General features: G+C 42.5%; 1 protein-coding gene across 3 annotated transcripts in view; it reads right to left on the minus strand.

The window, feature by feature from the left end:
- Positions 1–406: 406 nt before the first annotated feature.
- ZC3HAV1 (zinc finger CCCH-type containing, antiviral 1) overlaps positions 407–15,725 on the minus strand; it is a 63,231-nt gene continuing 47,912 nt past the window's right edge. For 2 of the 3 annotated variants that reach the window (XM_045052820.1, XM_045052821.1), the window contains exons 13-14: positions 9,780–9,836; positions 407–4,323 (exon numbers count right to left, since the gene is read on the minus strand). In XM_045052820.1, the coding sequence (XP_044908755.1) occupies positions 4,058–4,323; positions 9,780–9,836 (323 nt within the window). In that variant the 3' untranslated portion in view covers positions 407–4,057. The remainder of the gene's footprint in view (positions 4,324–9,779; positions 9,837–15,725) is intronic. The other variant, XM_006929411.5, reaches the window with a different exon arrangement.

A 15,725-nucleotide genomic window follows, 5' to 3' on the forward strand; every position in this document is an offset into this window, starting at 1 on the left:
CTTCCCCCCTCAAAATAATAAACTTAAAAAAAAAAAAAAGAATGAGTGGAGAAGAGCTTTTAAAGGAGGGACTGATAAGACAATTCTGCCAATAACCATTTATATTTTTAACTTTTGGGTTCAGCCAGGCTGTGTTCCCGCCCCTGAGACCAAGAAAAGTATATTCGCAGTTTCCGCCTCCTTCTCTAAGCCCCTAGACAGAAGATGTGCCAACCAACTGTGGGCTTGTCCATCACCACCACCTGCTTTTCCTTGGCATTATCCTGACAGCTCCCTGGTCCTCAAGTCCTGGAACGAAAAAGCGAGAAGGGACAAACATCTATCCCCCATTGAATAACTTAGTGTGTGCAGCTGATTATATTTTCGGAGATACCTAGAAATAAATATAGCAAATTCAGGCAGCAGAGCAAAATTAATATTTCTCTTTATTGGATAGTCTAGAATTAAGCTTGAAGAAGAAGAAATACAACTGAACTACTGAAATATAAATAGTTGAGCTGACTTTATTCAACAAAAGGCATCCGAGGTATCAGCCAATCAAGCATTCAGGCAAGTATCAGGTATGGCACAGTAAATAAGACGGGTTGACTCGGCCCTCAAGGAGCTTACATTCTAATGCAGAAAGTAGATAACTGCAAGGTGGACAGATGCTAAAAATGAACAAAGAAAGGCACAAAGACTTTTAAAACCTGGGGGTTTGGGAAGCAAGCATCTCATCTAATGTAGAAGACTCCTTATGGAGGGAATAGTAAACCGATCTGAGGATACTAAGACACGAACTAATTCAGTGGTTCTCACGGTGGGATTTTAGAAATTGATAGGTTGTTGGTTTCATAATTATTGGGAACTATTCCTGGCATTGAGTGGATGCAGCCAGGGAGAACGCATGTCTGCAGTAGATGGGTTAGTCCCACACAAAGAAGAATTATTCGGTATCCTATACGACTTTTTAACGTCCTACTGGACATTTATGTAGGACCTACAGCTCGCCCGAGAGAATATCATTCATTTTTTCCTCTTAGGCAGTCCGTTATCCTTATTTCAGTTAAGGTAATTTCGCTCTGTTTCTTACAGATAAGATATATGGTCTGTTATGACTTACCCTAACACTTGTTTTCATCCTACGCTCACACATACCTCTAAATCTTTCATTTCCCAGTACTTCTTTATAGGAAGTAGCCTCTGGACAACTCTGAAACTCCAACCCATTCATTGTAAGTAGGGGTAAGTATCTACTTCATGATGTCGTATAGAATAGTCATGCCTGAGCATTTACATATTGAAACTCATTTTATTGTCATTACAAATTTCTTTCCATTTCTCCATTATAATAGAGTTGGGGCATTAAATTGGTTCTTAAAGAAATCCATGTGTGTAAGTAGACTGTATTCCCTACGATTCCTCTCAGGCCAACAAAGGAGATGTGACAAAATGTTATTGCTCTGAAAAGGGTGAAAAGATCTGCTAGGGTTTATAGTTGCCACCATAAGTGGAGGGGAAGAGAGGGTGCTATTGGCATTTGAGTACATGAGAGCCAAGTAGGCGGAACATCTTACAATATTCTGGACAGTTCCTCACAGTAAGAAACTACTACTGTGCACCCTATACGAATTTTGAATGTCTCGCTAGACATTCTTGTATAACCTACAGCTCGTCTGCAAAAAATACTGTATTTCCTCATTTTCTCCATCTCGACAATCTGTAGATTTCCTTGCATAATATGTTTATTTCAATTAACATTCTATTTCGATATTTCTCTTATAAGTACTATCATATGCAAACAAGTTATGCATCACTAGTTTTTATTCTAAGGTCCACTCCTTTCCCTGATTTTCATTTTCTTATACTTCTTTGTATAAAATCAGTTTTGATTTTCTACCTTCTTTTAAATTTACACATTAGGCATAAACATCTGACTAGGTCTTCTAACATAGTTGTGCCCAAGTAATGTGCCTTTTATTTCCCTTTTATGTTAATGTTAACCAATTTTAAATTTATTTCGGCAATTATGTGTAGGCAGAGTATATGACCATTGAATTGCATTTTGAGGATAATGAAACAGATGTTACAATGTATTTGTCATTAAAAAAAAACAAAACCAAAAACGAAAAAGGCAGGAGTCCCAATTGAGAACCACTGAGCTAGGAGGAAAGGGGAACCAAAGAAGAAGGGAAGCCAGTGTGGCTTATGTGGAAGAAAATAAATATCAGAGGGCAGGGAAGGGAGAAATCATAATCATGTGGGGCCATAATAAGGATTGTGAACTTTATTCCAAAAGCATGATCAGATCTGTGTTTTTAAAGATTAAGGAAAAAATTTTTAAATATGGCCATTGTTACTACTAAGTAAACAGTATCTCAGAAGGGGACAAAGAAATATTTCAGAAGTAAAACTGGACTTGGGAACAGCTTGGGAGAAGGAGAGGAAGAAGTCAAGAATGACTTCTGACTATAGAACACTGAGGGAGAAAATGGTTCGTTTGAGGGAGGCAGGTAGAGAATTCCACCTAGGACACATTGCCTTAGAGGTGCCTGTGAAATATCCAAACAGAGAGGTCTACTGGGCAATCAGACTTGGACAAACTGCATCTCTGAAAATGTGAGAACCAAGAGCAGGAAATAAAAACTCCAAACAGGAGCTACCATTCAAGGAAAAAAAACCAAAGGTGCATTAAGAGTAATTATTTGTGGCAAGCCTCCCAGAAAATAACCCTGCCCTAAAAAAATCTCTATGCATGTTACTGGTGGAGTCCTTGAAACCAAGGGGTTGTGCAGATGTCTGTACTGATCTACAATCTGACTAATACGAAATCAACTCTAATGTTAATTAACTTTTATAACCTGTCTGCTAGAAGGAACTGTAACAGGAAACTTTGGCGAATGAATGTCACACAATGTTGAAAGGGAAAACTGGAAGGAAAAACCTGATTCGTTATAAGGAAGGAACTCTTGGTCTAGGACCCTCAACTGCTTTAAAACTGTACTTACACTTGCAAACAATCCGTTATATGTAGAAAAAAGAAGCCCCTTGCAGGTGCATGGCCTGTTTGAGGCGTTTTCTTTGTTCTGACTCCGCGCTCACCAGGAAACACATCTCGCCTCCTTAAGGGGCCCACCCTCCAGTAGGGATGGCCCGGCTCCTAATTCCTTGGTGAGTCTCATCTGCTACACCGAACGACTAGAAATAGCACTCAGGTTTATCAGTAATATTTGTGTGAATCTGGTTACCGTGACTCATATCCCCCCAAAATACAACTACTTCATGAAAGTCCAACCTGAAAAACCTTCTCTATAATCATATATATAAAAAGCCCAAAATTGGGCAGTAAACTCCAGTTGGTTGCTTCTCCCTGAGCCATACTTTGTGGCTCCTTTTATTGCATTCCAGAGAGTCAACCTGGATGGAGTCCCCTAAATAAACGCAGGGATAAAGAAATATATGCCCCAACTCAGATTTACTACGAAGGTACAATACTGCAGTTACAGCTGTAATACCATTTAAGTTACCTTTTCTTCCCCCCTCCCCAGCATTTTCCAAAAAATACGCCTCCCCCTCCAACTTTCCAGTCTTCCATCCAAAGGCAGTACTGTCTTACGTCCTTACATCAAAAGGCGTTTTTAGATTCCTCTCAAATTGCCCCAGTTAATTTTCTTGCAATTTAACCAAAACAAAACCATCGCGTACAATAAACGAAGAGTAGCTGGGAGAGAAACTTACAGCAGTGACAGCAGTTTTAGGAGTCAGTCGTTCCCAGCTACATCTAAGACAGTGGTTCCCAAACTTGAGGACGCATTTGAATCCTTGGGAGTTAGAAGTACCATTGCCCAGCTCTCACAGCAGAAACAGTGTTTTAGTTGGAATGGGATGCAGTCTGAACACTGGGATTGCTAGAAGGCTTCCCAGATGATTCAAATGTGTTAACAAAATTGGGGAACCACTGATCTAAGGCAATTTGATAACTACATGAGGAAATGTACAAGTTTACTATCTGGGGTAATCTGGCTCTGTAGTGAACAGAATGGTTATGGCCTCCTTTATGACGCTGTAGTCATCATTTCTAACTAATCACGCAGGCTTTGTCTAGTTCAGTATATTCAATCACATATTCTGGGTAAATCTGATCTTTCTCGAAGATGACAAACACGGAGGGATTCAACCTTGCATCCACATAGCTGTCATATGGTGGTGGAGGAGGGCTTATGCTTCCCACAGCTCCTTGAGTAAAATCTCCAACCAGGACTCGAGCTACAAACATCACGATGTTTTTGGTATCATACCGGCAATTTTTATGGGAATAGATGGCATCTTTTCTGAAGTAATTTCCTAGAAATAGAAAAAGGGTAAGAATTATCATAAAAGAAGGCATGTAGTTTGTAAGATTATGTATCCGATGGTGTTATCAGATGATGGGTGTTAACTACCCACGTGTCAGCAACACGTTATAGATACTTATGAACTTCCTTTGTACTTACAAAAGTCTATCGTGCAAGTAAATTTCAATGCCGTATAAAGCCCTAGTGGAATTACCAAATCATTTGCCACTGTGCTGGGGCTCCCAGTGATGGTGTGAGCCACAGGCTACAGTAACCAAGCGGTGAGGTCACAGCAGCCCAACTCCTGCAAATCATGCAGGAGGAGTTGAACTGTAAATGATGAACCAAAGATACTCCATCAGAGGCCTTTTAAAATTGTGTACATTTTTTTTTTTTTAGAGAGAGAGAGAGAGCAAGCCCAAGAGTGGGGGTGGGGGGAGCAGAGAGAGAGAGGGAGAGAGAGAATCTCAAGCAGATTCCACACCCAGTGCATAGCCCGATGCATGCCCCCCATATTGCATACATTTTAAGGAACAAAGCTCATTTACTACTGATGGGAGGGTCCTAGAAAATGTGGAAGGGAAAGGTATAGCACAAACCCTGGCAGAGCTTTTCAAAATAGTTGATCTATTGTCCTCAACTATAAAACAACCTCGACACCACTGAGGTTTCTATACTCAGCAGACCAACAGCGATTTCCTGACAAAATCTCCTATTTTAGGGGTGCCTGGGTGCTCAGTTGGTTGAGCGTCCAACTCTTGGCTTTGGCTCAGGTCATGATCCCAGGGTCCTGGTGGGATCAAGCCCTGCATCAGGCTCTGCACCGGGTGTGAAGCCTGCTTGAGATTCTCTCTCTGTTTCTCTCCCTCTGACCCTCTCCACTGCTTGTGCTCCCTCTCTTTAAAAAAAAAAAAAGTTTAAAATTTCCTATTTTTGGAGGTGTCTGGGTGGTGCAGTCAGTTAAGCGTCCTACTCTTGATTTTGGCTCAGGTCATGCTCATGCTCTCCCAGTCTGTGAGTTCGAGCCCTGCGCTGATGGCACTGAGCCTGCTTGGGATTGTCTCTCCTTCTCTTTTCCCCTCCCTTGCTTGTGCGCGCACGCTCTCTCTCTCTCTCTCTCTCAAAATAAATAAACTTAAAAAAATAAATAAATAAAATTTCCTATTTTAATTTTTGTCATTGCCAGATACTTTTCTCTTTTTAACAGAAATGTGTATATTTGCAAATTCTGATTTTCTACACAAAAGTTAGTAAGTAAAATGAATTCACTGTATTTATGGTAACAACTATTTACTACTTTTTCATTTATACTATTTATTTTTTATTCCTGATTTTTTATAATTTTAGATGTTTGAACTCCAGAAATATTGCTCATCCTGAATAGGTCAGATACTAGCTATTCTGGGTAAATGATGTTCAACACTATCACTGACCTACCATTTCTGGCCCCGCTCTCCTTCCCAAACACAGTTACCAGCTTGGAGGGGATTCTCTCATCTGTTTCTGTGTGTTTACATACACATATAACACATTTACTCTGGTACAGTTCGAAGTTCTTTTATTTGTTCATTAATGGGATTATACAGTATGAACTGCTCTGTATTTTTTTCCACTTTAGCCCTAGAAATTTTGTTGTCACTTCACCTCACCCTACCTTATTCTTTTCAAAGACTGCACAGAATTCCATTGTATGGATGTATCATAATTTAACTACTTCTGTACTGATTAAAATATAGGTTGTTTTCACTTTTTTGTTATTACCAAGACACTTCTCAATAAATGCTTTTAAAATATCCTAGTAAAGGGGCGCCTGGGTGGCACAGTCGGTTAAGTGTCCAACTTCAGCTAGGTCACGATCTCGCGGTCCGTGAGTTCGAGCCCCGCATCGGGCTCTGGGCTGATGGCTCAGAGCCTGGAGCCTGTTTCCGATTCTGTGTCTCCCTCTCTCTCTGCCCCTCCCCTGTTCATGCTCTGTCTCTCTCTGTCCCAAAAATAAATAAACGTTGAAAAAAAATTTTTTTTAAATATCCTAGTAAATACACCTTTGGTAGCCTGTATAAGTCTTTCTGTAGAACAGACTGTAAAACTATAATGGCTGAGTCAAAGGATAGAGCATATTAAATTTTGACAGATATTACAGACTGCCCTCCAAAAGCAGCCTAAAAATTTTAATAGCAATGGAGAAAGTCCGATTTCTCCACAACTTTGCCAGCATTGGATATCAACTATCCTTTTCATTTTTGCCAATACAAAGCACACACACACAAAATCTGAATTTAATACGCATTTCCCTTAATCCGAGTGACATCAAGCATCTTTTCGTATGTTTATTGGTGTATTCCATATTCTCTGAACTGCTTTTTCATATCTTTGTTTCCTGGTGTATTTTTGCCTTTCTTTTTTTTTTTTTTCATTTTTTTAAGTTTATTTATTTTGAGAGAGAGAGAGAGAAAGTGTATTCGACGGGAGGTAGGGAGACAGAATCGTGCAGAGCCTGATGCGGGCCTCAAGCCCACAAATCCTGAGATCATGACCTGAGTCAAAATCAAGAGTCAGACATGTGGCTGAGCCACCCAGGCGCCCTGTCTTTGTTTTTTAACTGACGTATACCCAAAACAAGCTTATATTCAAGACAGTGTCCACCCAGATCTTTTAATAATTTCATAAAGTAGGCCAGTAGGTAATTGGAAAATGACCAAAAACACAAACAAAACTCATCATCCCCCAACAATTCTACTGGGCCACACACTCCACCTTTGTCATTGCCAGCGACCCTCCCCCCCCTTCCCAGCTAGTTCCAGCTCCTTAGTTTTCCCAGATGGCCAAGTACGCATCTGTACTACTGTGTTAGTTAGCCCTTCTGCAAACAACCTGGGGTATACAGAGGCTGTGCGTTCTTTATTTGTATTATTTCTGACTCGATGGACACCCACTGCAAACTCTGTATCACACTACCTATCTCTGTGCATCATTATACATGAGTCTGCAAAGAACCATTCCTCACACGTCAGTTTCTGGAACTTCTAAACAACTTAAGCTTTTTTGTAAGGAAATCTCTCTAAAACAGACACGTTTCTCGGATTTAAAAAATAGAACACCTTGGGGTGCCTGGGTGGCTCAGTCAGGTAAGTGTCCAACTTCAGCTCAAGAGCCCTGCATTGAGCTCTCAACTGTCGGATGTCTCCCTCTCTCTCTGCTCCTCCCCCAATCTCACTCTCCCTCCCCCACAAGTGCTTGCTTTCACCAAAAAAAAAAAAAAAAAAAAAAATTAAAAAAAAAAAGAACAACTCATTGTGCCCTTTCTTTTCTTGATGCGTCAGATGAATATATTAATCCTGATATATGGGATGTTACAACATAGGGATGCCCTGTTGAGTTACTAAGGGGGACAAAGCCATTTACCCCTACACTAATGGTCTACCCGCAGCATGAAAAACAAATGTTAAAGTTGTGTTTGCGTCTTGTGGATCATTTCCCCTCTCATTCTCCACTTAAAACTGTTAACTTTCTTCTCGCTGCCCACCTCTAACATCTCTTTACTCCCACTCCATGCTTGCTGGGCTGAGAAAAAAAAAAGACAAAACAAGACACTGTTTTGAAATAAAACTAAATGATTCTGAGAAGCTCCCAAGAGTAAACGTACACAAGCTTCAGTATAGGAATTTTATGACAACTTGGGTTGCTCATAACACAGTTATTCGCTCTTTCCAATTCCAAGTCCTTCTTTCAGAAAGCGAACATTTCCAGATAACTGAACTCTAAGTTATCCATGTAAAAGGTGTCAAGTCAAATAAATAGTATGGAGTTACTGGTAAAATGTATTTGACTTCAAGCACATGGAATAAAAACAATAAACAAAATTTTCATCCGTATTTGTCTTCAGTGTGCATCTGTAGTGCTTGATAAAGCCATGAAATTATTTGCAACATTCCGAGATAGTTGTGCCTGTTTTAAGGGCACTGAGTTACTTTTATACTTGTTAAATTAATTTTTGTCTATTTTGTAATAAAGTCTGAGTCCTGATTTGATTATTCAGCTATTTTTCTTTTTTTTTTAATGTTTATTTGTGAGAGAGAGAGAGAGAGAGAGAGAGAGAGAGAGAGAGAGAGAGAGAAAGTGGGGGAGGGGCAAAAAGAGCCGGAGACACAGAATCCGAAGCCGGCTCCAGGCTCTGAGCTGTCAGCACAGATCCCGACGCGGGGCCCGAACTCACGAACCTCGAGATCATGACCTGAATAGAAGTCCGACACTCAACCAACTAAGAAGCTCTGAGCTGACAGCAAGGAGCCTTAGGATCCTCTCTCTCCATCTCTGCCCCTCCCCTGCTTACTTGCCTGCATGCTCACACTCTCTCTCAAAATAAATAAACATTTTTAAAAAATAAAATGAATCATCAGTTTTTAAGAATCACATTTATAGGGGCACTTGGGTGACTCAGTCAGTTGCACATCTGACTTTGGCTCAGGTCATGATCTCCGGGTTGGTGAGTTTGAGCCCTGCTTCAAATCCTCTATCCCCCTCGCTCTCTGCCCCTCCCCCAGTCACATTCTCTCTCTCTCTCTCTCTCTCTCTCTCTCTCTCTCTCTCTTTCTCTCTCTCTCTCTCTGTCAAATTATTAAATACACATTTTAAAAATACAGAAAAATAAAAATAAAAATCATACTTATATAATCTGGAAGTACATTTGCTTCATTCAGTGATCCAACCCTTCTTGCAAATACCTCTTACACGTGATAGATTCCCTGAACCCCAACATCCTCTTGATCCCTTCTGCCTCCAAATGGATCTCGGCCACCCTACTTTTGCCCTGGACCCTTTTTTTTTTTTTTAAATTGTTTAATGTTTATTTACTTTTGAGAGATGGAGAGAGAGTGCGAGCAGGGGAGGGGCAGAAAGAGAGGCAGACACGGAATCGGCAGCTCCAGGCTCTGAGCCTGGAACCCGTGAAGCGCCAAGATCATGACCTGAGCCCAAGCCAGACGCTTGACCAACTGAGCCACCCAGGCGCCCCTGACCTGGACTCTTACAACACCTGTAGACTTGGACCCGCATCCTTTCTTACACTGCAGCCAGGCCCTGGCACTTGCTTCCCAAAGCCAGCAGTGGTTTCCAGTTGCCCTCCGGAGACAAATCCCTCCCCTTAGCATGGCTTGCAAGGTCTTTCAAGATCAGACACCGACCTCACCGGCTGCATCTTTTGTCGCTCACACCGGACCCACAGCCTGCCCGGCCTTTGTCAATCTCTGGTCTTCATAAACACTCTTCTCCCAACTTTTTTGTTTCGTTTTCCCTTGTTTTTTGCCTAGCTAGCTTTTGTTTATCCTGGAGGTCATACTCAGACTTTACAATATGCTGTCTTCCTGTAATCTACTTTATCTTTTTTTTCTCACTCTCAGTATAACTGACATAATGGGATAATATTGTGCTTTTTTGTTTTTCTTTTCACCATTCTTTATATCTAACCACCTTTTATTTTAGCCAGACACGTTCTCGGCCTCAGAGAGAAGAATCTTTGGAAGACATCTATAAGGAGAAAGGAAGAATCACGGTCAGCTTTTGATTACCAAAATAGGATCTGGATACGCACTGCAAAAAATAATGGACTCTGTTAACTAGAAAGAGCTCTGAATAAGACCGGGGAAAGGAACCCTCTTCTAGGCTGGGAGTCAAAACGGGTCAAGTTGGCTCCAACTCGGTTATTCAGGGATCCTGGGCGGGGCCTGTCAGGGATGACAGAGAGGAGCCCCGTGGCAGAGGGACCCGTGTCCCACTTCCTGTGTAGAACGCCAACATCCCAATTCTCTGCGGATCCCTTTCAGGTTTTCTACATAAAGACACTCCCATTACCTTCAAAAATAACATTTTTGTGGGGCGCCTGGGTGGCTCAGTCGGTTGAGCGGCCAACTTCGGCTCAGGTCATGATCTCACGGTCCGTGAGTTCAAGCCCCGCGTCGGGCTCTGGGCTGACAGCTCAGAGCCTGGAGCCTGTTTCAGATTCTGTGTCTCCCTCTCTCTGACCCTCCCCCGTTCATGCTCTGTCTCTCTCTGTCTCAAAAATAAATGTTAAAAAAAAAAATTAAAAAAAACAAACAAAACATTTTTGTTTCTTTCTTTCCAACCATTTAGCACTGGGAGGAGCCTGGATTGCAGAATCCTGGGAGATTTTAGATATGTTCTGATGCCCCCAGCACCCTGGATCCCAAATATGTTCCCTGGCCTTAAGGGCCTCCCATCTGGCCTCTTGAATCCAGTTTATAACCAGGACACGTCCTTCTTTGCTTAGCTAACCCCCAGACATGTGCCGTTTCTTCTAATTTCATCTTGCTTCTATTTCTTTATCCAAGTCTGAGTTTGTAATCATCTCCTCTGACTGTGAAGTTGAGTGGCTTTTACCTAACAATTTTTCTTTTTTTTTTTTTCTTAAGTTTTTAAATGTTTATTTATTTTTGAGGGAGAGGGGCAGAGCCTGAGCAGTGGAGGGTCTGAGAGAGGGGGAGACACAGAATCCGAAGCAGGCTCCAGGCTCCGAGCTGTCAGCACAGAGCCTGATGCGGGGCTCGAACTCACGAACCATGAGATCATGACCTGAGCCAAAGTAGGACACTGAACCAACTGAGCCACTGAGGTGCCCCTACCTAACTGTTGTTCTTATCCTCAGTCCAGACTGCTCCCCTTAACATAGTCACATATGAAATCATACAGATAACAGCCTAAGGGAGTGGTTTCACACATGCACAAGGGCGGGGGGGGGGGGGGGGGGCTTTACTTTCCCTCAGAGAGGAACAACATCTCTGACACCTACCACTGGGCCTCTTTTAGGACAACTGTCTGAATTTTTTAAGATTATGGGCCCAGTGGTTCAAACCCGTCTATCTAGACAGGACTGATACCATCACAGGTGATGCAAGTGGAATGTTGACATTAAAAATAAATACAGGGGCGCCTGGGCGGCTCACTTGGTTGAGCGTTCAGAGTTTTGGATTCGGCTCAGGTCATGATCTCACAGTTCGTGGGTTCAAGCCCCACGTCGGGCTTTGCGCTGACAGTGTGGAGGCTACTTGGGATATTGTCTCCCTCTTTCTCTACCTTCCCCCACTCGTGCTCTCTCTCTCTCTCTCTCTCAAAATAAATAAACTTTAAAAATACCTAGATAGATAGATAGATAGATAGATAGATAGATAGATAGATAGATACAAGCGAAACAAAAACACCTCCTAACTCGGTGTAACAGGAGGCAGGCCAAGTAGAAGCATCAATACCTTCTCAAGGGAGAGTAGCATGGGAAACATGGGCACAGCTCCTGGACGGACCCCTGGCCCATCTGTGAGAACTGCAGACCCCATTCTTGTCTCTTTCTTCCACACCACCCACAGGGTTTTTTCTTGGCTATCGAGAACGCTCCTCTTTTGCCAGGTTAAAGGAAAAGTGATCGCACGTGAGTAACACTATCAAACTATCAAGATGCACTTCAGAGGGTTTCAGTGCCCTGCCATTTATAAGATAGGAAAACCAGACTACACGCCCATGTATGTCACTATCAGGGTCAAAAACCTAAGAACACGTATATACTCGATTTCCATTTTCTAGGATATATATTCCTTTGAGTTCTAACATAAGAGAAACATTATCTCGCTCAAGATAGTCATCCCATTTCTAGGTAAGTTTTACTGATGCATTTAAACTTCGTAAACATGAAATTCTCATCCAGTCATTGGCTTAAAACCCTTCGTGAGCTTCCCATGCCCTTAGAGTCAGGTTTCAATTCTTTCCCGTGGGGCCGTATCTTACACCACTCATCCCTCACTTTTCACGCTGCGTCTCTAATGCAGATAAACCCTCCTGGGCCGTTCCCTGGGAACACTTCTCCAGCCAGGTCAGGTGTCTATAGGACCTGTTCACTTCCTCTATAGTAGCTGCACATTTGCAATCACTGAATTAATTATGTGAAGTAATTTGGGGGGCGGGCATATCTAGTTAGTTCACATCTACGTCCCCACTATCTAGTGTACAGAAGGCACTCAAAAATATTTGCTGGCTGACTGGAGCGCCTGGATGGCTCAGTTGCACATCTGACTCTTTTTACATTTCTTTTTAATGTTTATCTATTGTAGAGGGAGACAGAGCATGAACGGAGGAGGGGCAGAGGGAGATACAGAATCTGAAGCAGGTTCCAGGCTCTGAGCGGTCAGCACAGAGCCTGACGCAGGCCTCAAACCCATGAGCCGTGAGATCATGACCTGAGCCGAAGTCAGACGCTAACCACCTGAGTCACCCAGGTGCCGCTAAACATCTGACTCTTGATCTCAGCTCAGGTCGTGATCTCATAGTTCGTGACATGGAGCCTTGCACCGGGCTCTGCAATGACATCGTGGAGCCTGCTTGGGAATCTCTCTCCCTCTCTCTGCCCCTCCCCTGCTTGCACTCACTCTCCCTCTCTCTCTCTCTCTCTCTCTCTCTCTCTCTCTTAAAATAAATAAACTTAAAAAAAATTGTTGGCTGACTGATTGGCTTCTTACCTTTTGGAGTATGTGTGAATTTAATCTTAGTTGTAGGAGTTGAGCCCCCTTTGAGAATTGATACACTATTAACTGTCTCCTTAAGATGAGTGATTCTTTGTGTTTGTTTTAAGAATTACATGGCTGATACAACCCAACACCAAAAAATAACCTGATTAAAAAATGGGCAAAGGACCTGAATAGACATTTTCCTAAAGAAGACATGCATGTGGCCAATAGACGCATGAAAAGATGCTCAACATCACTAATGCGAATCAAATGCAAACGAGAATCAGATTTGATTCGCACAAACGCAAATCAAAACCACAACGAGATATCACCTCGCCCCTGTCAGAATGGCTAAATTAAAAAGATAAGAAACAACAAGTGCTGACAAGGATCTGGAAAAAAGGTATGCTCGTGTACTGTTGGTGGATAAACCAGTACAGATAAACCGGAATGGCCACTGTGGAAAACAGTATGGAAGTTCCTCAAAAAGTTAAAAACAGAAATACCACAGGATCCCATAATACCACTATTGGGTATTTACCCAGAGAAAACAAAAACACTAACTTGAAAAGATATATGCGCCCCTATGTTTACTGCAGCACTATTTACAACAGCCAAGATATTGAAGCAACCTAAGTGTCCATCAACAGATGAATGGATAAGGAAAATGTGCCAAATACACACACATACATATACACCCATACCTACATACATGCACGCACAATGGAATATTACACAGCCATAAAAAAGGAAGAGATCATGCCATCTGAGATAACATGGATGGATCTAGAGGTTATTACGTTAAGTGAAATAAGTCAGACCGAGAAAGACAAAGACCATATGATTCCACACATAAATGGAACATAAAAAAAGAAAGAATAGGGGCGCCTGGGTGGCGCAGTCGGTTAAGCGTCCGACTTCAGCCAGGTCACGATCTCGCGGTCCGTGAGTTCGAGCCCCGCGTCAGGCTCTGGGCTGATGGCTCGGAGCCTGGAGCCTGTTTCCGATTCTGTGTCTCCCTCTCTTTCTGCCCCTCCCCCGTTCATGCTCTCTCTCTGTCCCAAAAATAAACGTTAAAAAAAAAATTAAAAAAAAAAAAAAAAAGAAAGAATAAACAATCAAAAATCAGAATCAGACCTATAAATAAAGAGAACAAACCAATGGTTGCCAGAGGGGAGGGGATAGGAGGGTTGATTGAGCAAAATGAGTGGAGGGGAGAGGGATACAGGCCTCCAGTTATGGAATGAGTAAATTACAAGAATGAAAAGCACAACTTAAGGAATACAGTCAATGATACTGTAACAGGGATGTAATGGGACAGATGACAGCTACACTTGTGAACATAGCATAAGGAATAAATGTATCAAATCACCAAGCTGTACTACACTTGAAAGTAACATTGTGTGTCAACTAGATTCAAAAAAAAGAAAGAGAGGGAGAGAGAGAGAGAAATTAAGTCAAGTAAAAAGTAGCTCAGGGGCGCCTGGGTGGCTCAGTTGGTTAAGCATCCAACTCGATTTCCGCTCAGGTCATGATCTCACGGTTCACGAGATCAAGCCCCACATCGGGCTCTGAGCTGACAGCACGGAGCCTGCTTGGGATTCTCTCCCTCTTTCTGTGCCCCTTCCCTGCTCTCCCTCTCTCAAAAATAAACGAATAGGGGCGCCTGGGTGGCTCAGTCGGTTGAGCGTCCGACTTCAGCTCAGGTCACGATCTCGCACTCCGTGAGTTCGAGCCCCGCGTCAGGCTCTGGGCTGATGGCTCAGAGCCTGGAGCCTGTTTCCGATTCTGTGTCTCCCTCTCTCTCTGCCCCTCCCCCGTTCATGCTCTGTCTCTCTCTGTCTCAAAAATAAATAAACGTCAAAAAAAAATTAAAAATAAATAAACGAATAAACATTTTTAAAAAGTAGCTCATAATTTAAATAAAATTAAACTTTTGAGATTCTTTTTTTTTTTTAAGTAGGCTTCATGCTCAGTATGGAGCCTAACGTGGGGCTTCAACTCACAACCCTGAGATCAAGACCTGAACCGAGATCAAGAGCAGGATGCTTAACTGAGAGCCATCCAGGTGCCCCTGAACTTCTGAAGTTCTTAAAAAGAAAGAAAGAAAGAAAGAAAGAAAGAAAGAAAGAAAGAAAGAAAGAAAGAAAGAAAGAAAGAAAGAAAGAAAGAAAGAAAAGGATTATAGAAAGAAAAGGAGAATTTAGGAACAAAAAGAAGGAGCCGAAAAAGACACTGTGTGTGTGGGCAGACCCACGCTACTTTAGTCCCCAGGTGACCCAGCATGGCCTGAGACAGAGAGAGGCCTCTCCTCCCACGATTAGAACCTATCAGTGGCAATGGAAGGCTACTTCTAGTGGCTTCACAGGGTTGGACACAAGTCAGGAAGAGCCATAGCTAGAACGGAAGTAATGGCGGACAATGTAGCCGACAGGTAGAATCCTTTGCAAGCATGTCTGAAACTCTTCGGTCCTTCCACCCTGCAAAAAAACCCAAGACAGGAAGGAGCAGGACTATGGTACAGCAATCAAGTCCCAGGTCAATGTACCACTCTAATTTGGGCATTTAAGGTTAACATGAGGGGCACCTGGGTGGCTCCGTCAGTTACGCGTCCGATTTCAGCTCAGGTCATGATCTCACGGCTCGTGAGTTCGAGCCCTGCGACAGGCTCCGTGCTGACAGCTCGGAGCCTGAACCTGCTTCGGATTCTGTGACTCCCTCTCTCTCTCCCCCCACTCCACCACTCATTCTCTCTCTCTTTCTCAAAAAGAAAAACAAAAGATTAACAAGAGCTTAATTCTCCATGCATGCAAAAGCCTACATGTGCTGGCGAGTACAAATTCATGGCATATACCTCATAATAGAGCCTGAGATACGATTCTACTAGTGAGGCGTCTCTATTCTAGCA

Source organism: Felis catus, chromosome A2 (assembly GCF_018350175.1).
Source record: "Felis catus isolate Fca126 chromosome A2, F.catus_Fca126_mat1.0, whole genome shotgun sequence".
In the NCBI taxonomy this organism is placed as follows: Eukaryota; Metazoa; Chordata; class Mammalia; order Carnivora; family Felidae; genus Felis; species Felis catus.